General features: G+C 40.6%; 2 protein-coding genes across 2 annotated transcripts in view; both read left to right on the forward strand.

Moving 5' to 3' along the window:
- pros1 (protein S) overlaps positions 1 to 6,067 on the forward strand; it is a 23,097-nt gene extending 17,030 nt beyond the window's left edge. The window contains exons 11-14 of the mRNA XM_076302881.1: positions 247 to 415; positions 982 to 1,118; positions 1,487 to 1,721; positions 2,648 to 6,067. Of these exons, the coding sequence (XP_076158996.1) occupies positions 247 to 415; positions 982 to 1,118; positions 1,487 to 1,721; positions 2,648 to 2,793 (687 nt within the window). The 3' untranslated portion in view covers positions 2,794 to 6,067. The remainder of the gene's footprint in view (positions 1 to 246; positions 416 to 981; positions 1,119 to 1,486; positions 1,722 to 2,647) is intronic.
- A 781-nt stretch (positions 6,068 to 6,848) lies between these two features.
- gas6 (growth arrest-specific 6) lies at positions 6,849 to 26,785 on the forward strand. Its single transcript, XM_076302882.1, has 16 exons — positions 6,849 to 7,138; positions 7,262 to 7,342; positions 7,526 to 7,686; positions 11,538 to 11,562; positions 11,709 to 11,771; positions 14,215 to 14,337; positions 15,430 to 15,549; positions 15,710 to 15,835; positions 17,851 to 17,972; positions 18,537 to 18,655; positions 18,923 to 19,112; positions 20,360 to 20,524; positions 21,124 to 21,292; positions 23,682 to 23,824; positions 24,621 to 24,825; positions 25,454 to 26,785. The coding sequence occupies exons 2-16, from the start codon at positions 7,270 to 7,272 to the stop codon at positions 25,600 to 25,602; spliced, it is 1,953 nt and encodes a 650-aa protein (XP_076158997.1). The 5' UTR covers positions 6,849 to 7,138; positions 7,262 to 7,269; the 3' UTR covers positions 25,603 to 26,785.
- The last annotated feature ends 999 nt before the right edge of the window (positions 26,786 to 27,784 follow it).

Consider the following 27,784-nt stretch of genomic DNA (forward strand, 5'->3'; position numbering starts at 1 on the left):
GAAAAAGTAAAAGATGTTTGATTCTGTCTAAAGATTACACTGCACACTGGTATAACATTACGGATTGCGGACTGAAGGCGAAACACGTTCGTACTAAATAAACAATCCGTAATATTATACCAGAGTGTGGTGATGATCTTAACTTTTGAAGTCTAATATTCCTGTGTATCACCAGCACTTGGGATCCAAAAATGGCCAATGCACAGGGTTTTTGTCTTATCATGTTTGATTCTGTGTTTATTTCAGATTAATCCGCGGTTAGATGGTTGTATTCGGGGATGGAATTTGATGAACCAGGGGGCATCGGGGGTCAAAGAGGTGATTCAGGGGAAGGAGAGCAAGCACTGCTTTGTACACGTGGAGCCAGGGTCCTTCTTCTCCGGTGCTGGGCTTGCCCATTTCAACATAGACTACAGTGAGCATCACGCACACCTACTTTGACCTGAAGCACTTTTCACTTTCTCTCACACAAACTCACAACTAATGTAACGTTCAAACACAGTCCGGCTTGAAATGAAAGTCTGAAAATGTGTAAGACTTTCTAAAGACTTTGTAAGGTGTGTGTAGTGTTAAATACATTGATTCTACTATTATGAAGATAGGTAATAGATATTAACTAGATGGTCTGAACGAAAACATATTTCTCTTCTTCCTCTCAAAAGAATAAGCTTAGACAAATTCTGTATGAACAAAATATTATCCATTCATTATACAATCACATTATACACTCATTATGCATTCATATTTTATTGTGATAATGGGGTAACTCATTCTCTGAACCCAGTATTCATAAACACATGAACTCAAACTCATATACAGCATGACAAACTCATTCATCAAAAGTTATAAACCATTCATAAAACCTCATAATTATTGACACTAATATAACTATTTATACATACTCATGATGCATTATGTTCTTAATATGCTATGTGGCTTTCATATATTTCCTCATGCTAAAACGTCCATTTCTGTGTGCAGGTGAGGCAGGATCCTGGAAGGTCAATATAAAGATGATTATTCGACCATCCAAAAGCACAGGGGTCCTGTTTGCACTCGTTGCCAATAACACAGCCCCACTATCAGTTGCTGTTGTCACGCAAGGACCAAACGATTCCGTAAGTGCTATAACATAACTTTTACAGTAATTTCCTGTATATTAGCATTGTGTATAAACCGCAGGAAAGTGTTTTATGCAAATAAAAAACACATGTATTAATCACATCCATGTATTAACTGCAATGCCCAATAGCCCAATGTATCAGAATCAGATTGGGCTTTAATCATAAGAAAGAATGAAGGAAAGAAATGCATTCCCATGTGTATCCTTCCTCCGTGTATTAACCTCATAGCTGAAGATGTTTAGCAAAATCAATGTATTGGTTAATAGTCGGGAAATTACGGGTAATACATTTCTTTCTCAGTTACAGTACTCTAATAGTATCTAATACTCCAATACTCTCTTTCAATTTCGTTGGTGGTGTAGGACTTGCAGTTGTTCCTCGATGGTGTTGCTGTGGCAACTCTGCAAACGCTGATGCTATGTTACCCCGAGCGACTAGAGGTGGAGTTCAGTGTGTCAGAGAGAGAGCTTCTGATTTTGGCCAACTCCTCCATCTCAAATGTGTCTTACATGACACAGCCTCTGCTGCTGGAAGCTTTGTCTCATCTGAACCAGACCATGCAGGGACCTGTTGACACCTACATTGGAGGACTTCCTGGTTAGTTATTATTATGACCGTCACACTGAATTGGCACACAGGCACACCCACAAGCACATGCACGCACGCACACACACACACACACACACATAAACACGTACACGCACACATGCACATAATTTAACAATTTCTCAGAATTATGAACAGGCAAGATGGGGGTGGGGTTGTATAAAATGTATTTTACATGTGTAAATGTAAAATATACTTTACATTTTACATATGCAATTTGACAAGCGTGACTTATTTTTGTGGAAAAAATGTGCCGGACTGGGCAGCGGTCATATTTTGTACCGCTCTGCGGTAAATCTAGTTTCACCATCTTCAGTACATAGTATAATTAAAATATTCAGAGAAGGCAGGGAAATGTTTGAACGCAAGGCACTGGGGTGAAGAAACAATATTGGATTGATCTTTGGGGGCCTCAGATAGCATTGAAAACAGACCTGTCCAGACCATATTTAGACATGGTCCAGACATGCTGCCGTCTTATCTGTGCCCGAGCTCAGGTAAGGTGGACCGAAGTGAAGTGGAAAACTGGCCTGTATGTTGTTTAAACAATTAAAACTGTTCAAAACTGGGCAAAAGGGGAGAGGTATCCAACTTGTAACCTTTGGTCTCCAGTTTCCCATCCAAGTTGTTATTAATGCACAGTTCAAAAGCCAGTATCTGTGATGGTAAGGGGTACATGATGTGCCTATGTGGGCAGGGGCAACTTGCACATCTGGAGAAGCACAATTAATGCTGAATGATTTAGCAACATATGCTGCCATCTACACTATGTCTTTTTTCAGGGAAGACCTTGAATATTTCAGGAAAACAATGGCAAACTGCATTCTACACATATTACAACAGTATAGCTCCATAGTAGAAGACTCCAGGTGTTTTCTTTTGCAGCTATAAATTCACTCCTCCTATTTTCTCCACAGATCTTCCCATCGCATTTACGCCTGTCACAGCCTTCTACCATGGATGTATAGAGCTCTCTGTGAACGGACAGCAACTGGACTTTGATGACGCTTTTAGCAAGCACAACAGCATCAAGTCCCACTCTTGTCCCCCTGTGTTAACTTGACCCATCCATCGCCCTTTAGGAGAAGCGGTCACAGGCAGGTTTCTGTGGTACGTCAATAGATCGCTCTGATTCAAAAGTAAGAGCAAAAAAAGCCAGATAATAGTTTTTTAGTGATGAATGTTGGCTGGTTTGTATTGCACAATTAATCTCAACCCACACACACACACACAGCACGCTCAAAGTACACAGTCACTCTGATATTCTCAGGTAACTGTTGTCCCTGGTCCTACTTTTGTGACATGGAGTACCTCAGCCAATCGTTTTTTGAGCCTGGGATGTTATTCACATGTGTGAGGACAGCTGCATTCCATTGGTATCTACCACTGGATGCAGTTTCCCTCCGAACAAACTCATTGTAGTGAACTTGGTATAATGAAGGGCATTCTAAAATGTTTTAACATGAAAAAAAATTCTCCTGTGAAAAAAAGTTGGGCTGACTCCTAGATGAAGGCCTATAGTCATTATCTCTAAATAGCTAGATTGATGATCACCAAATGTCTCTTGGACAAGTCTTGTCTAAAGCACCTGTACCTGTTAAACATATTCAATCAAAACCTTAACGGGCACCAAGCATTTCCTCTCCATTGAAGCCTACAGTATTACATGGCTTAATGTTCCCAATTTTTGAATGTGCCATATAATTAATATGATATAAGATTTGTAGACTAAAACTGTGTGGTGATCTATTTCACTTTTTAAAGATTTAGAGGTGGCACTGTTAGCTGGCTAACTGGCTATATCACGTATTGAGGGAACAGGTATTGAAAGCAGTGTTGGTGTTACAATGGTTAGCATAGTTGCTTAGAGTTGACCTGGGTTAAATTTTCAGCCCAATGAAAAATTAGTGTTGCAGGGACTTTCTGAGTGTTATAGAAAACTCCAGGATTCTTTAAACTAAACTCTATTCATAGCCACTGCTGCAGCACAGTCATATGGGTTTTGTCAAAGTTTTTTTTTTTTTCCACAAGAGATTTTCGGTGACAAAACCAGGGTCTCTGGTGCACCTGTACAAATTAAACGTGCTGTACTTGTAGCTCCATGGGGCTGATACGTCCAAAAAGAGTTCCAGCCACCAACAACCAATCAAAAGCAGCAATCAAGATATGTCTGTGCTTACAGTTGGATGAAAAAGTTTGCATCCTTTATTCATTTGTTTAATTTACCAGTCCAAGTTAAAAGTGCCTCAGCTGAAGCCAAGATGCAATATCAGCACTGATAGTCAGCACTGATAGTCAGAAATGTAGTTGAACCCCTTGGCATATTGGCATATTTCCAAAATGGCCGCCGTATTAATAATATAAAAAAATTGTTTCAAAATGTATTTAAGACAACATACAAGTGCAGTTGTAGAAGTAGGGGTTGGGGAGCATGCTTTATTTTCTTTGCATAATAAGTGGCACCACCATGTGGCGGTCATAATATGCACTGCCACAACCACAGAAAGTAGTTCTAATGTAGTATAAATAAATACTACATCAATGTACTGTAAATCCTGACTAAAGCAGGTTGTTTCACTACCTCCTTATACCCCATGTAACACCCACAAACGTAACTTAATATCTTACAGCCCATCTTTTACTTTCATTGCCATTTGCAGCTTTGTGTACTTTATAAATACAGACACACACGTGAATATGAACAGGGGTGTTTTATTGGAGATATTAAAAGAAATAAGGTCTGACAATACAGCATAAACAATATTAAGCACACCTCTAGAGTAACTTACCTACCTTACTGTATACTTAATTCTTTTGAAGTCGCACAAGTAAATTCAATGCAGAGAGTTCCTGTGTGCAGGCAATGAAAAGCAGCATCCTCAGGGACTCCCCTCCACATTCCATTCATCACTCGCTGTGCTTTACTCATTACTCTATTTTTGTAGCCTGGCGAGCCAGACCCACATTAAAACGTAGGGTCTGGGCACTCACCGTTCGCAGTGCTCAGTCCGAGGGTCGGGATAATCAGTTGTCTTTCAAATTCCCTCTGCACGCAATAGGACGCAATAGGATATTTGTTTTCAAGTAGCAGGGAATTCAAGCCAAACCGTTGCAACTCTGCCATCAATCATTATGTTAAGCCCAACAAACGACTCTATAGACGATTTCAATGCCAGGTGTAGTTTCGATTTCTAGAGCTCACAAGTCAACGGAGAGTTGCTAAACTAGCCCTGGCAGCAAATGTAATTTGCTGCCGCTAGGGGCGCGTCTAGATTTCTAGGCTACTATTTTTGTTATATTGCATTAGTTAGTGGAACCCATGTGAAGGCGCATGCTTAACAACAACTGGCTGAAGTATTTCATGCCCCTGGGGGGTATTCCAAGTACGTGGTGTAGTGACAAACCTGGGTAAGTTAACTCAGAGTAAGTGGTAAACCTCCTACAACAAGAGCCCTATGGCATTGTTTTGTTAGGAGAATGAAGCCATACAGTTCTTCTATTAGGAGGTTTAGCACTTACTCTGACTCAACTAGGTTTGTCTCCAAACCACATACTTGAAATACCCCCCTGGTGCAATAAGAAGAAGAACAACAACAACAAAAAAGGACCAGGGACAACTGTTACCCAGGGATATTAAAGCCACCCACACTTCCCATAAGAACACTTCTCTGGGGGGTATTCCAAGTACGTGGTTTAGTAACAAACCTGGGTAAGTTAACTGAGTAAGTGGTAAACCTTCTACAACAAGAGCCCTATGGCATTGTTTTGTGAGGAGAATGAAGCCATACAGCTCTTTTATTAGAAGGTTTACCCCTTACTCTGAGCTAACTTACCCATGTTTGTCACTAAACCATGTACTTGGAATACCCCCCTGGTCTCTTGGCCTTGTTGTTTGCAAACAAGTGAAGACTCATTGTGACAGCGGTTTCAGAGCCTTAGGCCGAAGCTTGTTTGTTACCAAGATAATGCAGAGCAGAGCTCAGAGACATGAATATTCAATATGAATGGGCTGATGAAAAGCAGCAGGCTACATGTAGCGGTGTCCTGACCACCACTGACCACTGCATTGTTATTTCCACTCATTCTGGTCAGATTTGTTGACATGATTCTACTTCATCACTTTAACTTAAATGAGTATAATGTTTCCATTCTCTCTCTTTCTCTCTACAAGTTCATTCTCCACCCCTCTCGAGTAGACTTATCGAACATTCTCAGAGCTAAAAAGAGACTGTGCTGTGACCAAGTGGCATTTTACAGTGTACAGAGTTGGATGTTTTATTGGATTTTGATGGTGTATCTGTTTATCTTGTATTTTAATAAAACAACTCAAAACAAAACACAGCTGTTTGTAAATTGTGTTGCAGCTTTCACAAAATGTTTAAATTAACATTGACTGAGATTGTGATAAGGCTACAAAAATATCAGTCCAGCCCAGAGATTTGACCCCAAGGCCATCGTGGCCTCTTTGGCTGACCTTGCAAAATGTTAGTGTTTATGGGATGCAAGTTACAACCTGTAAGAGACCTATCTATCGGGTTCTGTTCAGCTTGTGGTCATCTGCTGATAGAACATTATGTTATGTTTTGTCAGCAAGAGATGATGGAATCCTGACCTAGATCCAGGACACGGAAAACAGGAAGAGATAAGAGGTTGTGTGTGTGGGGGGGGCTATGCCAGTAATGTTACAGATGAAACCAAAACGAGAGGAGAAACATGAACATGAAACTGCAAGCAAACAAAACTGAAAATGATGACAGATCAAACGTTCATATTCATTTTTAGTTATTGACACTAACATCAATTCAGTCAATTACTGTAAAAGGCCAAGCAAGTAGCTTACAATACCTGCACATCTAGGATTTAATTAAATTTAGGCTAATGGATAATGTAATTCATTCATACCTTGAATGAGTTCCCTCAACTCAATAAGATGATTCGTTGACCTAATTAGCCAGGCTCTATGAGTAATTGATTTGTGGAGTGGGTGGTGCATCTGTGTGGCATAGTCCTATACCTAACACTAAAGAAAGTTACACTTAAAAAATAGCCTCATCATAATTGGATACTTTCATGCGCACATGCCCCCGTTTGGCAGAACTCAGTCGGGGAATTTTACGTCATTGTGATTCAACGGATTTGGTGGAGTGTGTGAGTCTGCACTGCAAGCGGAGGGGAATAGCCTGCAGTAGGCTACACCAAGTTCCGTACCAAGTTCCACTTACACTTCAGGGGAACTGTCTACTTTGGGAACGCCTTTATGTTTGCTTTAATAACTTTCTGTTGGTCATCTGTCGTCGAATCTGCGGCTTAGCTGCCACTTCAGAAGGGATGGAGGCAAAATATTAAAGTCGTGTAGCCTACGGTCCACGTATCCATGTAGCCTTTGGAAGGTGTGCCTGCTGCTGAAGGTACGTAGGTCGGTTTTTACCATGAACAGACTAAGATTGTTCAACTGCACCAATTGAAAAGTGCTGTACTATTGCTCGGTTGCTCGCACACCATTGGACTGAAAGTTTGTTCATCTTATATAGACGCAAACATGCCGCTGACCGTGATGGAGTTGTTGAGCTCGTGGCTAATCCTGCTACAGTTCGTCTCTTGGACATCGGAACGTAAGTAAACAAATCGTGTTGTTTCAATATTTGTGGCGAGTGCTCGTCACAAGATGTCCTCAAAATATCAAAATATGGACACCATCCCTTCATTCGAATTAGCTTACAGAGGTCAATTTCTGCAGTGTAGTATTGACTTTGTGTTCGATCAGTGATTTAGGTTGTTCTGTTAATTTTCTGTAGTAAAACTATCTTCGGAAGAAGCAAACCAGTTCTTATGGAGACACAGGCGGGCATACCAAGTTTTTGAGGAGACGAAACAAGGACATTTGGAGAGAGAGTGCGTCGAGGAGAGATGCAGCAAGGAGGAGGCGAGAGAAGTGTTTGAAAATGACCCCGAGACGGTGAGCGGCAATATTTCATTGTTATCCATGGCAAATGTTAGATTCACGACATACTACATAGCCTAGCCTACACAATATGAGTTCACATTAAGAGAAATGTGTAGCATATGTTACTGTGCGATTTTGTCCGCATCCTGCCGCAATGATACATTTTCAGAGAGATGAGAATCGCTTACGGTGATACTTGTTTCGGCAAGTTATTTCATTGACCTTCGCTGAAATTCATGGCCATCACCTATAGTAGCCTAGCCTATTCTAAAGAGGTCTTTACATTCCAGGACATAATATGCACGGTAAGCCAGTGATTAGTCCCTTTGTAATTAGTCAAATTGAACGAATGTCAACCTGGATGAGACCAAAACTCCTCCATCGTGACTCGTGAACGCCAGTGCATCGCAGCAGGACTGCAATAGAACACTCGTTCTTCTTTCCGGTGCTGTGACGAAGTCACACCCTTCCTGTAGTTAGGATAAGTTCTCTCACGTTGAGATGATATTCCAGATAGCGGCTAACTCTGGTGATGATTCATAGCTCCGTTGCAGAGCCAGCTGATCTACGCGGAGTTACTGCAGTGGATGCTGACGATTAAAGTTGTAGTGGTTTTATTTGAATGGACACGCATTTGCCCTCCCCCTCCCCCTCCCCCCAGCATCATATTCTCGACTCTTCATCCATCTCTCTTTAACACTTAACCTTCCCGGACCATATCTCCCTGGCTAACACTGACAAGTAAATTGGCCACTGGCATGTGTCATGTTATAGCCTACGTGTAAATAATGTTTGGCATGGTTGCTTTTAGAAAGCCAATATGCAATTCATTAATCAAATGACTTGTCTGGTCACCTGGGAGAGAAAGGATTAGTCCTTTAATTTCATAAAAATTAGTCACTATGCTTTGTCGAATCTTTAATGTTGTTATATATAGTGGCTGAGTAGAGAGAGAGCTGAAAGGGGAACAAGCAGGAGTGTGTGAAGGGAAAGTTGTCCAGCGTGAAGGTGAAAATGGGAGTTAACATGGATGAGACATCCTCAGCAGTGGGTGGAGGAGAGAGTTGCACGCACGCATTCTTTTTGCACGCAAGGAGGCAAGGCACGTCAAGAAGGCAATGTGAGTGAAAATGAAAGATATACTTTGTGTTGCGTGCAGTAGGCATTGTCAGTGACATAAGTAGCCTACTACTGGTTGCATGGCAGTTGTGAATTATTCATCCTGAATGTGCATGGCTCATGCTGCACCTCTCTGACTCTGCAGTTTCTGACTGCAGTGGGGATGTGACTAGTTACCGGGTAACTTCCAGCCTCTGCAGCACGAGAGGGAAAAAAAAAAGGAAGAGAAAATAGCAGTGCCGTTAATAAAAGAGAAAAGAATAAATACAATCTTAGCAGATCAAGGCAGCTCTGTGTTTTACACTTTTATGGATGGGTTCTGGCTCTTACTGTAGTTAATCACAAGGTAAAATCCAGTTAGTTCCTATTTGGTTCCCAGGGGAACAGGTCCCATTTTAGATATGTTGGAGAAGGAACAATGGATCATATTGGCTTGTAGCCCACCACAATTTAGTGCTATTAATGCACATAAATAAGATGCAGAAGATTTTAAAGACGATTGCAGAAATTCTATGGACAAAAAAGTCTTATCTTAGTCAACCCATTGTTTAATATTTTTCTGAGATCATGTCTGGGCTAGCAGTGATTGGAGACTTGTGTCCGGTTTTGACTCAGGATTTTAGTTGTCCCCACTTGCACTTGACATTGTGACAGAATGAACTGAGAGTTCCAGGTGGGCGGGGCCAGGCTAGCGCAAAGTGTCCCTTTCAGAACAATTCCATTTCCAAAGTTTCTTTTTTTGCCCATAAGCTATATTTCAAGGGTGATTCAATCAAACCCCTCAGAATTTGCACTGATAGTTGAAATTGATGGTGCTCTTTTTTAAATGCCTTGAATGGAAGAGAGAGAGAGAGAGAGAGAGAGAGAGAGAGAGAGAGAGAGAGAGAGAGAGAGTGTGTGTGTGTGTGTGTGTGTGTGTGTGTGTGTGTTTCGCATACATTTCCCTCCAAGTGTAATCCTAATATACAGTATATGAAGAGCCAATGGGAGTGCTGGGAAGTACTAATGCCCTTTGAGTTCCCGCAACAGTCCATGTCATATTAAGTGAATTCAGTAGAGGAAATCCTTTTTTCAAGTTTCCATTATGTGCTTTATAGAGTTGGGAACTTAGGACCCAGGAAGCATGGGACCTTGGGAACAAAGGACCCTAGAAACATAGTTCACTTGTACTGTATTGGACCTTACATACTGACTGACACGCAAACACCACACCAACCTTATGCTGTAGGATATTTCTAAAAACGAAATAAGTTATTTGTCTTCTGTAATTAATAATAAAATATTCTGATAACATAAGTATTCAGCCCCTAGCCTATACATTGTGGGCATCTGCCTGACCATGAATAAGAGTAATTTGGATAATAACTATGAACTTGCAATAATGTAAAAATATACGATTAATTGAAAGAAAAGCTCATTTAAATACAAATGCCACAAGGGAAGTATGTTTAACAACTCTATAAACAAATACTATTGTTTGATAGCATCTTTTATACTTTGAAAGCATTCTTTCCGGTGGACTACAGATTTCCAAAGCCATCTAAATGACTGTCAGCTTGAAAAGCATGCAGCATGAAAGGTTTGAAGATACTTGAAATGTGACTAGATGAAAATGCAGTGTAATAGCAAGAGCTCACAACAAGGGAGGTCAGCAGGATAAGTGGTGTGTAGCTTGTTGCGTCAGAAGTTAAACAGCTCAACAAACTTGCACAGTCTGTGAACTTACCGAAGCTCTGTGAAGAAGATAGGGGGAGGCTCTGATGGAAACCACACCATGTAGCCTATTTTAACCATTACAGATGTACGAAAAGAAATTATCCAAGTCAAGAGGCCGTGTAACTTCCCAGATAGCCAAATCAGATTGGCAGATAGCGGACCGCTGGTGGTATGCCGCCGGTGGCGTGCCACTTGTGGTCCACCGTTGGACCGCCATATGTTTAAATTTAACTTGTCAAAAATATTAAGAAAAGTTATTAAAATGATATATGGAGTATAGCCGAACAAATGAAAAAGATTTTAGACCAATAGTGGCAAAATATTGGGCAATTTGTCTGCAACCCGCCAGTGGACCGCCAGATCTGCCCCCAGTGGGCCGACAGATGTCCGCCAGCCCCTTGCTATCTGGATTAGTGCACATTTCAACGCATTTCACAAATTAAAGATACTGTCAGCTATTCTAACCAATGACACTTTTTGTCTCATTCAGAGAGTATCTCCTCTCAATCCGCTCAAATCCATAACACTCCATTCTGTGAGTACACTGTAAAAAAGTGGTCTACAACCCTGGCTCCATGGACTGGACACAAAGTGCAGCTAGCCTCTCCCCCAGCTAGCCTCTCCCCCAGCCAATCGCTGGGAAAAAAGAAGGGGATTAGTGAGAGTGCAGCTAGCCTCTCCCCCAGCTAGCCTCTCCCCCAGCCAATCACTGGGAAAAAGGGGGGGGGGGGGGGGGTTAGGGAGGGGATTAGTGAGAGTATGCTTGTGGTGTTTTGTTCGAATATCAAAGAAATTGATGTCATCCAAAATTGCTGACAGTACCTTCAATTGCAAAAATGAAAATTATAATTTTGACAGCACACAGGCCTAATTATAACTAGGCTTTTTTTGTTGTTGTTTATTTTAAATTAAATGTGTAAAAGCTATGGTATGCAGGCAACCACACATCCACAGACACTTGGTGTATCTGAATGCATTATGGTTGGGCAACATCTCATATTTATATTTTCTTGCTCTGTTCATTTCAGGACTACTTTTACCCCAAGTACTTGGGTAAGTCATCATCATGTTTTCAGGATTTTATTATCAATAGCTATTTAGTCAAGGAATGTTAGTTTTTAATCTCTCACCTACATTTTAAACGAAACAGTGATTATCAATTGTAATTAGACCCATTCTTTTACTTTGCTTATGTCCAGCATGTGTGGAAAAATTTGGGGACTCAGAGAAAAAGAAGCAGGACCTAATTACTTGCGTGCACAGTAAGTCTCACTGACATTGGTCTCACCGATTCACTGACATGTCACCCTTTCATTTATTTTTTCCTGTTCTCGATATTGCGGTCACGTCATTTCCTCGTGACATAATTTACTTGATCTTAATTCACTTCAGTTGTCCATGCATTTGTTTTCACCGGGTTATCCCAAACCAGACGTTGCCGCAATGTCGAGAATTTACAAATAGCTTGTTGCTGCCTCAGTTGCGTTACATCAGTTCAACAGGGGAGGGCACTGTGATGATGAACACCCTCTAAGAGTGATAATCTAGGGCTGTGTCTCAAACCGCCTACTTGCACACTTCAAATACTTAGTTTAAGTATGCAGTGCAGATATTGGGACAATACTTACCATCGAAAAGTGGGAACAATGCAAGTAAGTGCTCAGTGCACATTATCAGTGTACTGAAGTATGCGGTTTGACACAGTCTTTGCTTAGGTTAACATGGGCTGAATCTCAATGTCGTATGGGCTGGCTTTATGCTAGCTATAAGCTAACTGGACAGTTGGCTATTTATTTTTTAGGCAAATTGACATGGAATTCTATACAACCATAACAATGATCAGTAACGTTCATCTATGCACAGATTCAGTCTTGATTTACAATATGCCTATTGTGAACCTGGTCTGTCACCACTGGACAGTAACCACTGTCAATGTGCATCTATAAACATAACTCAGAGACGATATAGAGGGAATGCATGGATGGCAGTCTGTAGAAAGGGAGCTCTGAATTCCTAAAAGTATCCTAAAAGTATCTATTTGTACAATCTAACTAGCATGCTAGCTGTCAAAGCTAGTAGGCATAACATTAGTGAACCCACCGCTAAATTGCTGACTACTTGAATTACTTGGCTTACGAACATCAACTGAGGAATCAGCAACTTTTCACAATCAAACATATATTGTCATATTTTGTCGGTTTAACTGCTGGCTAACAACACCTACGAGCCTACTAGTGGTGGGAGGGGTTCAGTGTTCCTACCCGCTACCACAACTTGCTTAGTCTATATTGCAAGCGTGCAACCCGCTCAAAGTGTTGTAGAAGTGCCGTTTGCCCTATTAAGAGTTTATGTGCCAGAGGCGCCCGTACCACATCCGGGTCCAAGTGCCCACGACGACCCAAGTTCCGAGTCTGGCCCGGGTAATTTCCTGATCCCACCCCATCTTCCCCTCCCACTCACTTCCTGTCAGCCTCTTCACTGTCCTGTCAATAAATGCAAAAAAAATGTTGGAAATGTTATTTTTAAGGTAAAAAAAACCCCCTCTTAAGTGCTGCTTTAAGGGTAATCACAAATGGGGATACTGGCAATACCTGGACTAACAGCCTACAATTGTGGGCAGCCGTGACCTACTGGTTGGCGCTTCGGACTTGTAACCGGAGGGTTGCCGGTTTGAACCCCGACCAGTAGGCACGGCTGAAGTGCCCTTGAGCAAGGCACCTAACCCCTCACTGGTCCCCGAGCGCCACTGTAGCAGGCTGCTCACTGCGTCAGGATTAGTGTGTGTTTCACCTCACTGTGTGTTCACTGTGTGCTGAGTGTGTTTCACTAATTCACGGATTGGGATAAATGCTGACACCAAATTTCCCTCACGGGATCAAAAGAGTATATATACTATACTTATTGTAATAACAACCTATCCTACTATAACATTACTTTAAGTTAGCATTCTTTCCGCTAGTGTTTCAGTTGCAAACCAGTTTGATCCCTTTTTCCTCACGCTATCATCTTGTGTCTGAGGCAGACTAGCCAACAGACTACTGAAACAGCTGCGTGCACACCTGTTTTTCTCCAAAGTAGAAAATGTCCAAAAATGTTGCAATTTGTCTTAAGGGGTTAGAAGGTTTTGGGACCATGTTCAAAATGCATGTACCTAACCACATAGAGACAAGAGATTACTATTTGAAACATCTGGCCTGTATAAAGGGTGATTGGTGACCCTTTAAGGTTTACATCAGCAATGTTTTCACTTTGCTAAGTGAACATGTTTTGAAGATTGTCTGTCACAGTTTATATCAGCTGTTTGGGAGCATGTACATTACATTACATTTGGCTGACTCTTTTTAACCCAAAGTGACTCCCAACAAGGGACACAATCAAGGGTAGAAGAAGGTAGAGAGGGATGCTCTTGCTCTGGTAGGAACTGGTAGTGCGTTCCACCAATGGGGAACAGCAGATGAGAAAAGTTTGGATTGCCCTGAGCATACGGGTGGCGGAGCCAGACATTGTTCATCTGAGGAGCACAACGGCATGCATCCTGCCGAGTTGATATTCTGCGCAACTATTTATTTCTGTCTCTTGTTCATAAAGGCTACTCATGAATGTATGCACAAATTTATCCATAAAACAGTAGCTGTTCTGGGTCAGCTATGATGTTGTCAATGATACACTGAGACCAGAATGATTGTGGTTTGTCTCCTTTTTCAGATATCCCTGACCAGTGCTCCCCATCACCCTGCTATCCCAGAGGTACGGTGCGCTGTGAGGACAAAAAGGGCGAGTTCCTGTGTCACTGTTTCACAGGATGGACAGGCCCAAAGTGTGACAAAGGTACATCGTCACTCATTTCTTTCTATGGCACATCTCTGTGTCTATTTTTTGAATCAAGGACAGCACTCATCTGTACTTTTTTTTTAATCACCCCACGGACACTTAAGGCCAGACACCCTTCCTCAGCATGCTCTTGCGATTTTGCCAGATCACACTTCGCCACACTTCGCATGCTGAAGAAAGGCGTTTGGCCCGAAACGGTCTGGCCTTGGGGAAATTAAAGAAAGTACTTTAAAAAGTACTGATGATATTCAAAAATGTTATATTCATTAAAAGGTGAATTCGGCACCCATTCCAGTTCAGATTAAGGCGTTGAGCATGTTATTCCTGTTTTCTACATGTCTGTGTCTATACATCTATCATTGGCTATGGAAGGCAAGACTGATGCAAACGTAATATGTGACCCACCACAACTAATTTTATCATATACATCTATGGAGTGTATCTAATTCTATGGACAGCCTGCTACCGTAAAGCTATAAATATCTATGGATTGCATGCCAGTCCTGATCTGAATGATCTCAGGGGAGATCAATTGCCACAATGTTTTCTTCTGCAGCACACAGACACATTGCTTTTTACCGTGATATGCAGAGGACATGGCACAAGAAAAACCGAAATCATCATTCAGTTAATTTACATCTAGTTCAACTACCATTAAAAACAAATAATGAAAATTACTTGCAATGCCCACACAATGTAACAATACAATCGTGCCTTTCCACACCAAAGCGTACTGGGCGTCTTTTGCTGCGTCTAGATAGCATGATGTTCAAGGTGATGAGAGGTGCTTGGATGTCACCAACGTTATAATGTAAAATTAAACAGGGAGGTACTATGTTTAACAACCCCTAGAGTCCTATGCACCACAAAGAAAAATCTACTTATTTTACCGTGTGGAAGCCGGGTACAAGAATTGAACACATCACATAGCAATAAAAACTCATCCATCAAAGTTATCTGGACATTCTGTTTTACCGTAATTTCCTGACTATTACCCCAGGGTTATACATTGATTTTGCAAGACACTTTCAGCTATGCGGTTAATAGATGGGGGTGGGCTATACATATTTTTCTTGTTTTAATTCACAGATGTGGATGAGTGCGGTGAGAAGAATGGTGGGTGTGACCACCTTTGCAAAAACACCCAAGGGAGCTACCACTGCTCTTGTCACCAAGGTTACGCTTTGGTTGGACACCGCAATTGTGTTGGTAAGTTCTGGGGAAGTGTGGCAAAACCATCACCCTCCCCTGTTGGAGTTCAGTAGCAAGAGCTTTTAGTATGCTGTACTGTATTATTTGTGTTTTTGATATGGTAATATTGCTCATCGATATGGTAATGTTTGCTCATCATGACACCTTGCCCCCTCAGATATAGATGAGTGTGTAACGAGCCCTAAGGTATGTGGGACTGCACGGTGCTCTAACCTGATAGGGGACTACGAGTGTCTTTGTGAAGAGGGCCACATCTATGACAACAAAACCAAGAGCTGCTTGGGTAAGGAGTGTTATTTGTCCTTTATTTTTTATGTCCTTCCTGTGTCAAAAAGGTCACATTCTAAAGACCACCTCTATCTTACGCTCTCAAAAATCACATTCTAAAGACCACCTCTATCTTACACACTCAAAACTCACATTCTAAAGACCACCTCTATCTTACACACTCAAAACTCACATTCTAAAGACCACCTCTATCTTGCACACTCAAAACTCACATTCTAAAGACCACCTCTATCTTGCACACTCAAAACTCACGTTCTAAAGACCACCTCTATCTTGCACACTCAAAACTCACATTCTAAAGACCACCTCTATCTTGCACTCATTCCGTCCCATATGCTCTTTTTTAGACATGCCTTTATGGAGTAGCAATGGTTAACTAAAAATTAACTAATTCATTAATGTAACAAATTATTTTTTCCTTACAAAGTTGTGATTTGTATGGTTCTTGTTATTATTCTTTAAATTTTATTTAGTCCATTTGATTTTACTCTAAACTATTAATGATAATGTAATGTTTATTGATGCCATCATAAGTAGCTGGGCAAAAGTGTCTGCTAAAAAAAACGTTAACATAAATCATAAAATGTGTAGATGGTGAAATGTGTTTAAACTGCGGTGTTTGTGTTAGCTTCTAACATTTAGAAACAACTATCAGGGTTGTTTAGCTGAATTTCCTTAGGTACAGATCTTTGAGTATTTGAGTCATTCCATGTCAAATCAGACAAAATCCAGGAAAATGGTTTGTCTACCTAATATTTAAGGCCCAAAACTAAGAACTGTAAAATATTTTTGTTCAATTTCAATGTTTTCATACATGTTTTCACCCTTGTCTTTGTATAATTTTTTGTGTAATTTTTGTATCATTTGTGTTGCAAAACTGGTGATATTGAGGATCATGTATACTATTTTTTTGTATCCACATGGAACCAATCATTATTTTGTCTGCAAATACAATACTTTATTAATGTTGAGCCAATATTTCAGGTCTCTGCGACAAATGCACATGAAGATATGATGGATAAAACAAGGTGTAATTGCATTTTTTGGAAATGTTCTTAGCACTAAAATGGTATGTGGGGTAGCTAATAGCGCGAAAATCAATGTGGAATAGCTCAGTTTATAGTAATTTTGTGTATAAAGTGCCAATGATGTACGATGTTTCATTCATGCATAAATACACCTACTTGGTTACATTGTATACCTATAGGTTTTCATTCCTGGCCTTGGGGCAAAACGATGATTTATTCCTATTATATGTGGAGAGCTCAAATATTGGTACAACATTAATTAAATATAGTATGTAGAGAAAGAATAAAATGATTGGCACCAAATGTGTACAAAAACAAGTTTATACTATCCCTTAATGTCACACTTTTTGACCTTTTTTCCAATCTAGGGCTTTGTACAAAAGTCAATGAGAGTGCCATAAAAACTTTTAATGGTTCAGTCATACTGAGAACATGTTTGTCCTCCACCCTACAAACGTTGGGCTGCTTATAAGTAATAATTTGTATTATATTAATGCCCAAACATTGCTTACCAAACAATGTGATTTTCAGGCTGTAAAACTGGAGTAATTTCAGGAGCTGAAAATAATATGAAGGATTTTTTTTGAACAGAAATTATAATAGAAATAAAAATAAGTCCTTGGTTTTGGAACCCATTCTTCATATAGACAAGATTTGAACAAAATCTGAGACGGTACAGCAACAACCATATCTTATTTGACACGGAATGACCCATTTGTCCAAACAGTTGATACCCAAAACACTTTTACAATAACATCAGAACATGGTTGTGTGTGAACTTTTAAACAGTGCTTTGTCCGTCATATTTAGTTGTAAATCTAGTAGAAGAAATAAAAGTTTTTATATACCATGTTTGTGCCATTCCCTTGTGGTAGTTTACGGTATAGATTATAGATTAACCCCTCTGTGCAAATCACTGCTGCTGTAGCCCTAACTCTGACCAACATCTTTTCTCTTTCTTGGTCGCTGTCTTTTTCGGTAGATGTGGATGAATGTGAATCGCAGTTATGTGAGGAGGACTGTGTGAATACGCCTGGAGGTTTCCGCTGCTTCTGTGATGGACGTCAAGGGAAGAAGTTGTCACATGATCTGAGGACCTGCGAGGTGAGGTTTTGGTTCCCAAACCAAACCAACGTTTTTATTAAAATCTTCCCCTTAGGAGAGTTAATTTTGTATGGATTTGTATTATTGTGTTTTTTATCGTTCTCAAAATTGCTCTGAATGTAATCCCTGACGATATTGTTCTTCATGTCGTTGGTACTGTACATGTGTGGATGTTGTCATTCACCTTAGTTATCATCACCGTTTCTAGTCATAGTTATCATCACCGTAGCTAGTTATAGTTATCATCACCGTTGCTAGTTATAATTATTATTCTTGGCGTGAACCGCCAGTAACTGCAGAAGTATACTTTTAGGAAGACTAGGAAGTCAGTAATGGAAGCTCTGTACAACATATAATGGTTGCTTGGCCACCTTGACAATGTTTTAAAATATTGTAACCTGTCTATGACATAGACAACATTACACAACGTTACACAATGAACATGTTCAGATAGAACGTCGTTTTCACATAATGAACATGAAACCTGCTACTTCGGTCTCACACCCCGTTCTTTTCCCCCTGCCCATCACCCCCACTCCCAAATCCAATGAACAACCATTAAAGCCCCTGGAACCTTGTGTGCCTCTGGACCTGAAACGTAATGCACGCTCTTTGTATCTGGGTCGCATGTTCAGTGGGTCACCAGTGGTCAGACTACGCTTTCGCCGGAGGGTTCAAACAGGGTAAGTCGGTGGATGGTCAAGAAGGGTTCAATCGGGCGGGGGGGGGGGGGGGGCCTTCATCGTATTTGTGTACGTTGCACTACTGTAACTGTACTGTTTCGATTCCTTAAGTTTCACTTTAAAAAAAGTGTTGCATTATTCTCTAGAGTAATAATACGATATGTTGTACAGCTGTAAATCTATTTTGATTCATTACATTGCATTTAAAAACGGATTGGTAGTAGCATGAGAATTAATGGAAATGTGTTTTGTCCTTTGACATTCTAGCTTCACAGCAGAGTTTGACCTAAGGACATTCGACCCGGAAGGTGTTATCTTCTTTGCGGGTGGCCACCTCAATAGCTCCTGGATTGTGCTGGCGATTCACCATGGGAAACTGGAGCTGCAACTAAAATATGGAGCTGTAAGCCGCATCACCAGCAGTGGCCCAGAGGTCAACGATGGCGAATGGCACAAGGTCAGCGGTCACCATATCACTCTGTAAAGGGAACTATATTACAGCTGATGTGTAGGGTTTTTAAAATTGAAAGTTATGCCTGATTCATAGTCTGCGCAAGCTCTGCAAATGTGATCAATGCAACCAGCTACGCAAAGAGGGTCTGACACGTACTTACGTAGTAAAAAATGTGTCCAATTTTTTGTAACATGACACGAGTGTAAGTAACGGGTCATCCTTTTCTAATGGTGGGACGCATCGTCCGCATAGCTTGTGTAGACTATGAGAAGGCATTTCAAAACATGCATGAGCCTTGTGTTATCCACTGCGAAATACACTAAAGCAAATCTAAAAAAAAAATAGATAAGCCATTATGACACGCCTTAAAGGATAATTCCGGTATTAAGCACTTTGAGTCCCTTTTCTGGTTTGCTTTGGATAAACTCGAGTGGTGGACACTGAAATTTTGACGATGGGTCCTGTCTCGACTTTCTGACTCATTTTGAATCGCTTTGACTGTTTCAAAGTGGCTGGCTATGGGCATGCACAAACATGTTCTTAAAACAACCCTTAACGTTTGTTTTCAAAACTGTGCAACTCACCGAGTGGTTAGTGGTGTTCGTTGATTATTAAAAACAAATATATCGGCGCAATGTATGATTTCAATCCGTGTTATTTGCTATTGTGGAACTATAGATACCTCACAACCGTGTATAAACTTCCGCTCAATATTTAAGTCTGAAACATAGACAGTAAAAGAAGGTCTCGCGGAAAGACTACAACCAAATGTAAACAGACCCCCTTTCCGTTTCCAGTAGCGCAGTAATATCAACGAGCAATGAGTCTTCCAACAGAAATCAATGGGAATTTACAAAATGCTAAATAAAACACAACAGAAACTGTATTTTGCTACGCTACTTGTTTTGGAACATCAACAAATATCACTATAACCACTCGGTGAGTTGTACAGTTTTAAAAAGAACGTTAAGGGTTGTTTTAAGGACATGTTTGTGCATGCCCATAGCCAGCTACTCTGAAACGTTCAAAGGCGATTCAAAACGAGTCAGAAAGTCGAGACAGGACCCATCGTCAAAATTTCGGTGTCCACCACTTTAGTTCATCCAAAACAAACCAGAAAAGGGACTCAAAGTGATAAATACCGGAATTATCCTTTAAGTCTTCCGCGTCTGTAGACCAACTCAATAAGTACAAAAATAAACGCTAAATGAACTGATATTATATTGTCGCATATTTTTATTATCACACAGATTTCTGTGGAGGAGCAGGGGCGAAGTCTGGTGATAAAGATTGACCGAGAAGCAGTGATGAAGATTGCTGTGAATGGAGACCTCTTCACTCTGAAGAAAGGCCTGCATGAGCTCAACCTCACAGTTGGTGGGATCCCCTTTAAACAAGATGGCCTCATCAGTAAGGTGAGAGGAACTGAATGTGAGTAAAGAGAGAGGTCTGGAATTCTTCTCTTTAGAAGGATTACCGTAAAACTTCTACTAGCTGAGTCTCCAATAAACACAGGCCCCATAGAAGTGCCTGTATTTGAGAGCCTTTCAGTGAAATAAACAACTAGCTCAGATAAACGCTGGGGAAATTATATTTATTTTTTTAGTGACTGTCAAATGAAACTGCCACTTTTTTAATTTATTTTGAAGTACATTTTCTGTAGGATTTTTGCCTTTATGCAGATAGGACAGTGAGGAGTGACGGGACTCAAGCGGGAGAGTGTAGATGGGTTGAGAATGGGAAATAACTATGAGTCGCATTCGAACCCGGGTCCCCATGGGTGTTTGGACCCGAATGTGGTATGGATGGATGCTGCTGCCCCATGCGCCACAGCGCCCCCGCGAAACTGCAGTTTAAAATGATTTCTGTGGCTAAAAATACAAAAAGATACCTAGCTGCACTTTTCTCCGAAGGAGGAATTTACCAGAAGCCCTGCTGTGTTAGTAAACTGGTGTTTGGAGAAAAATGAAATAATCTTCAAGGTGTGTGTGTGTGTGTGTGTGTGCTTGTGCAGGTGAACACACGGTTAGACGGCTGTATGCGAGAGTGGCGCTGGCTGACCGGAGAGGACTCGTCGATTCAGGAGACGGTGCGCAATAACGAGCACATGCAGTGCTTCTCAAAGGTGGAGCGGGGAGCCTTCTATAATGGCTCTGGATTCGCTTTCTTCAACCACAGCCATGGTGAGTGTATAAACGTACTATTGCTAACTAGTGTTTATTTGACCTAAATTGGCTAACTAGCTTCTAGCTGCTTTTTCACGCGGGAATAGTTTGAACGTTAGTGAAAATATCTTTCAGAAAACTTCCCTACAAGAAAACCGTACTGGTGATAATAAACACAGAATAAAATCTTGAGAGGGACGCGCCCCTATGCTGGTAGCGTGTTCTACCATTGGGGATTGAACAACAATAGTCTGTATCGCTGAAGTGCACATTAAAGGATAATTCCGGTGTGATATTGACCTAAAGTGTGTTGAAACATGATACCGAGTGTGAACGTATGTCTCATAGCTCACCTCGGCTTGTCCCCTGCACTCACTATCTGGCGCTAGTTAGCCAATGCTACCAACAGTGTTTCGTTGCGGTGCCTCGGGCATCGGCCTAGCCATGCAAATAAATCACTGTTTTACACCATTTACGAGGCTCAAAGTAGCTCCATACTTCATTGGTAGACTTCCGAGGGTCTTGATATTTAAAACGAGACATGGAGAACTTTGAAAAAGCACTGGTAGTTTATTTACAAGACGATTTATACAGACAGTACTAGGGGTGGGCGATATGGACAAAAAATAATAACTCGATATTTTTTGTGATTTTGACGATAGTCGATATCCTTTAAAAAATTGTTTTTGTTAAAGTCTGAGTTACTTTACAGCTCATTATTTATGAATAGCATCATTACAATAATAACCAATAACCTAACCTGTGACTTTTTAACCAAATCAACCAATGCATTGTCACATGGTCTAGCCAGCTTCATTAGAGAAGATGAGTAGGCCTAACAGTTTCCCAAGAGAAAGTCTGAAGCTGAAGTTCCTTTCAAACCTTTACATAGGATTCAATGTAAAACTAAGAGCAGACCAACAGAGTAGCCTACATCTAGGTTATTTCCTTCTGTTTTGTTTTAGAGCAATCACATAGGCTAGCATTCCAAGTTACAGAATAGAAACTAATGCGTTAGCTTATGGCTAATGTAAATGAGAAATCCCATAGAGATGCTAACGGTTAGCATAATCGGTAAACGTAGATATTTAGAGCGAACTTCAGTCCATTTACAAAAGAGTTACATGAGAATAGTTATTTGTTTACAACTGACTATTAAAATACTCAAAGGCTAATGTTTTCTCTACATATAATACCGTGTAGGAAAAAACGTGACTGTCTCATCAATGCTACTTGAACAGAAGTAGCCGCATAAAATCCCAAGTAGGCTACTCTTGCTGCACAAAATAAACATTAGGCTGCGTGGGACAAAGTTGTGACCCACTAGTGATCACGTTGACACTTGCTCTGCTGCACTTCTCCCACATCGCCTACCTCCTGGGAATGTATGAGTCTTCAGTGCGTGATTTCGAGTGTTTTTTCCCCATAAGTAATTTAAATACTCGATAATGTCAATTTGCACATCGTTAAAACAACTATCACGATATTATCGCAGACGATATATATCGCCCACCCCTAGACAGTACCTTAAGGAATTTTACCGTTCAACGCCATCTTGAATTTAGTCTGGTACTGTCTGTATAAATCGTCTTGTAAATAAACTACCAGTGCTTTTTCAAAGTTCTCCATGTCTCATTTTAAATGTCAATGCCCTCGGAAGTCTACCAATGAAGTATGGAGCTACTTTGAGCCTCGTAAATGGTGTAAAACAGTGATTTATTTGCATGGCTAGGCCGATGCCCGAGGCACCACAACGAAACACTGTTGGTAGCATTGGCTAACTAGCGCCAGATTTCTGAGTGCAGGGGACAAGCCGAGGTGAGCTATGAGACATACGTTCACACTCGGTATCGTGTTTCAACACACTTTAGGTCAAAATCACACCGGAATTATCCTTTAAGTGTAGTGCCGGTTTCCTTACTATTAACTGAGGTTTATACATTGATTTAACAAAAATTCTTCAGCTATGAGGTTAATACATGGTGGTGGGCTCTACAGAATGCATTTCTTAATTTCTTCATTCTTCATTGTTATTTATGATAAAAGTGCGGTCTGTTTCTGATTCATTGGGCTATTGTCCTGCGGTTTACGCACAATGTGGCTAACATGAAAGTACTGTATTTGTTTAAATTTGTTTGGGCGGTGGTAGCGTAGTGGTTAAGGAGCTGGGCTAGCATGCAGTAGCCAGGAAAGTTGTGGGTTCAATTCCAGACTTCCACCGTTGTGCCCTTGAGCAAGGCACTTAACCCTGAGTTGCTCTGGGGACAATGTAATGTAACAATGTCCTTGAAATATAATTGACCTGTGTAAGTTGCTTTGGAAAAAACATCTGCTAAATGAATAAATCTAATGTAATGTAAATGTAATTCAAAAGACAGGTTAGCATTCTGACACTTTCTTTTCCCAGGTGACCCGCAGACTCTGAATGTGCAGTTAAACATTCGTGCAGCCTCATCTCTGGGTGTTCTCTTTGCCCTAATTCACCAAGATGATGTCTCTTTCTCCATTTCTCTTTCCGACTATCACCCTGCCAAGAAAGAGTGGCGAGAGGTGAGAGCCAAATCAGTAACTATGGTAACACTACTAACCGATTTTACTGTTAACCACCGTGTGGAACGTCATAGTTAATAAATCCTGTTGACACTGTTTGTGTTGGTTACCACTGAAGGAGATACTAATAAAACAGGAATATGAATGAACCCATTTTTTCATAGTTTCGTAGTTAAACAGGAATTAATATACAGTGTCCAATGTTCAGATACAGACATAGACATCAACTGACTGCTAGTTAGTTACTGTTGTGACACCGCTAAAGGACTTTACAGTTTGCGCTTTTATTAAATGACAAAGTAGAGCATGTGCTCCAGTGACTTGTTTTGTTCTACAATAAATTATTGTCCAACTACTGAGACATACAGATCAATTTCTTCTTATAAATACTTAATTCATATCAAAAGTTATGGAGAGGTGTAACTTGTTAATTTGATATAGAATATTAATTAATAACTCATACTGAAATATTGTTGGGGTGCGCATTTTGGATGTCAATATGTGAATAATTCATGAGATGATTACAAACTAGTTTTAAAGCTTTAAAGAGAAGGAGAGGGATGGTGGTGCAGCTCAGATGTCTTCTTAATTTTCTTTATTATTTACTTAAAAGGTGCAAAACATCATTAACTTTGACTAACGTTTCGATGTGTAGTCACATCTTCATCAGAGTCCTTGGCGTACTCTCTAAAGTATCTGTCCTGGCCTGGTTGCATTGGATTGTCGCTAAACGACAGAAGCGCGGAGAACCTTACTTTGTCTACTAGTTTTAAAGCTTCTTTGTGTTATTTCACAGCATGTGCTGGTGTCTATGGGAGATGTCGTGGTGGCGAGTGCTGCTGTGCCTCTCTGTGGGTCGGGGGCTCACCTGGTGAACGTAACCGTGTCCGGGAACCTGACACTGCTGGAGGTGGATGGCCAACCAGGTCAGAGTGAGAGCTCGGAGGGCAAGGATCTGGATCTCGCAGCACCCTATGGAACGTTCATTGGAGGCCTGCCAGGTGGGTTGCATTGCTTGAATATGTTTCTGTTTATTTCACTCGGTAGCACGAAAAGTTGTGGGTTCAATTCCCGGCTTCCACCGTTGTGCGCGAGTTGAGTTAACCCTGAGTTGCTCTGGGGGAAATGGCCCTTGTAATAAAATTGACATGACATTCACTTTGGATAAAAGCGTCTACTAAGTGAATACATGTATATTGATAAATATAATGAACATGGTGTACACATTTGATTGTCAGTCATTCCACGTCTAATCCCCTAGCTGTCTCTTGCTGTAACTGTGACAGAATTCTAGAATACTTTAAAACCTCACTGCCAGGTAAAATATGGATGACCTACTCACGTGACCTAAAAAATAATTCTAATGGATATTGCTTAACGGAAACCAACTGCAACGCAAAAAACCATTGTATGTTTCATTGTGCCCATTATGGCGCACATCTGCATTGTGCACATTTACATAGATCAAATTTCAATACTTTTGACATGACCTTCTGATGATGCTCCTGGTGGATTGACCTGGAATGAACCTTCATCAAATCAGAGCTCTCTTAAAGTATAGCAGCAACACGGAATGTCTGTGTGTTCGTTTTCCTTGCTTCATTACGTCTGTTTTGTCTTTATTTATAGATGTGTCGGTGGTGTCCACTCCTGTATCGGCTTTCTACACGGGCTGTATGGAGGTGACCGTGAATGGGAATCTGTTGGACCTGGACGGGGCTCTGCACAAACACAATGATATACTCTCCAAGTCCTGCCCCCTGGTGGGCATACCCTAATATTGCAGCTCAGTATTGCCACAGACATTTCATTTCTTCCAAACACATGGCCTTTATATTTTCTCCTTTTTAGGCCATCGCATATGGCCCACCCTTGCATACGTCTGCTATCTGCCCTGCCATAATCTCCCAACTTCAGCCCTTTTAAAGGCCTCTGATTCAAAAAGTCACACTAATTTCAGCCTTCCTGAGTCTAGCCCAGCAGCTTAAGTAGACGTTTTTATGTTTTCCTCACTCTGCCGAATAGTATTCTTTCCATCACAGAATGGCCTTTCCTCCTCCTCCAATGGTAAGAAACGTTTATAATAGAGCGTAGGCACAGTTTTTAGGCACAGTTTTCTCTTAACTAACATGAGCAGTTTCCTGCTTCAGTTTATAATGCTTAAAACAAGCAAAGCAATGACATTGATAAACTTTGCCCCATGTAATTAATGGGATGCAACAGTATAGCACATGTCACATAGAGCGCAAGAGTAATGTATTTTTAAGGTAGTCACTGAGACACATTTGGGGTTGCATATAAATGTGTGTCAGGTGTCCGTATATAAGAGGCATCTGGCGTTAAACACCGCAAAGCCCCACGTAAGCTACTGAGTGAGATGCACTGTAACGCAGGTCATATGTATATACATTAATGTACAGTGCTTTTAGATAGAAGCCAATAGAAGACAGAACTCAGATGGGGTCCTTACTACAGTTAAACATTATCCTCATGAGCTTTCCCCCACAACAGTTTTTATTGTCTGCAGCCGGACAGGATTTGGGCATTATGTGTCCTCTAAATGGCGAAAACATGGATACTTGATCTGTAAAGATGTAATGACTCTTTTAGGGAACAAAAAAAAAAACACTTCAATAAGGTCTGACCACCATTTAAACTGAAATTTGCCTTCCCCTTTTTACCTATATCTATATTTTAAAGGCTCAGAGGGTATTTTTTTGTGTATGCGTGCATGTGTGTGTTTGAGTGTGTGTGTGTGTGTGTGGGTGTCTGTGTGTGTTTGGTTTAATAGCATACTGAATGTTTGGAATATAGTTTATCCATCTGTATTATTTTTGAAGTTTAGAATTGTTGTTTTTGTATTTTCTTATGGTGCTCCCCAATCCCGTTGGGGGAAACCTTAAAGGTTCTTTTCAGTCCCACTGAATCAATCAATCAATCAATAAATACATATATACTTGAGCTGGCTGTGTTTAAGACAAAAAAAACACTGAATGTAAATGCAGTACTTTCACAAACATTGAAAAGAAAAAGTCTCCAAAAACATGTTTGAGTTTGAAAACTTAACACCAGTTCTTTAAAGAAGGAAATGCTATGCCATATACACACATTTTGAATGCTTGCAGTGGAAAAGTAAAAAAAAAAAAAAAAATGAAGATGAATAAAAACTTCTTGAGAGGGTTCTAGCGATGCTACCTCAACCACAACATTGTGAGTCTGCTGCTTTACACTCCCTTATTATATGAATCTCATACAACCAGCTGGCAAGATATTGTCTTTGGTATTCATTTCCATGGACTACACAGTTAGGTCACATTTTACAATCATCAAATTGCATTCATGTGCATCTCTCACAGTGCTCCATAGGTTTGTGCGTGTAAAATAACGATACCTGTTTCTTATTGGCTGCAATAGTGATGTGTGAGACTGCACACTATTTTCAATGTATGGAGCCAGGGCTGTGGAGGAAACCACGAGTGTTTTTCAGTGTGCTCGCTAAATGGACCACTAGGAGGTATTTGCGGAATGTGACAGTATGCACTAGAGATATTTGCTGAATGTGACAAAGAAACAATTTATAAGCTTAGAATTGCTAATAGTTTTTCACAATTTGGTCCCATCAACCAGCCAGTGTAAACAGCATGTCACCATTCTGAAGCCGTCATACTACCTCAAACTCTTTACCCTGAAGTCCATCACATCTTTATCTTTTCAACAAGTGCGATGCTGATCAGTGGCAGACATCATCACTTGTGGAGCCCTCCCGTCATGTAAAAAATACTCGTTGATGTAATTGACCAGCTCTCATGGGTGTGAAACTTAGTCATTTTTGGTATTATACCAGAATTTCTTCTGGTAGTCATTAGTCATTTCTTGTCTCACATTAATACCAGGGTTGTGCACAATTTGAATTGCAATTCTGCTTCCTGTTTGCTACCTCAATTGAAATGCCAGTGAAAT

The sequence above is a fragment of the Alosa pseudoharengus genome, unplaced genomic scaffold, assembly GCF_046254945.1.
Source record: "Alosa pseudoharengus isolate Yale_2024_CS ecotype anadromous, Long Island Sound unplaced genomic scaffold, YU_APseudo_1.1 YU_APseudo_1.1_scf_24, whole genome shotgun sequence".
Classification (NCBI taxonomy): Eukaryota; Metazoa; Chordata; class Actinopteri; order Clupeiformes; family Clupeidae; genus Alosa; species Alosa pseudoharengus.

Coding starts and splice junctions, on each gene's coding strand:
- gas6 (XM_076302882.1), top strand. CDS start 7,270: ATGCCGCTGACCGTGATGGAGTTGTTGAGCTCGTGGCTAATCCTGCTA. Junction 7,687..11,537: donor TTGAAAATGACCCCGAGACG/GTGAGCGGCAAT, acceptor TGTTCATTTCAG/GACTACTTTTACCCCAAGTA. Junction 17,973..18,536: donor ATGATCTGAGGACCTGCGAG/GTGAGGTTTTGG, acceptor CAACCATTAAAG/CCCCTGGAACCTTGTGTGCC.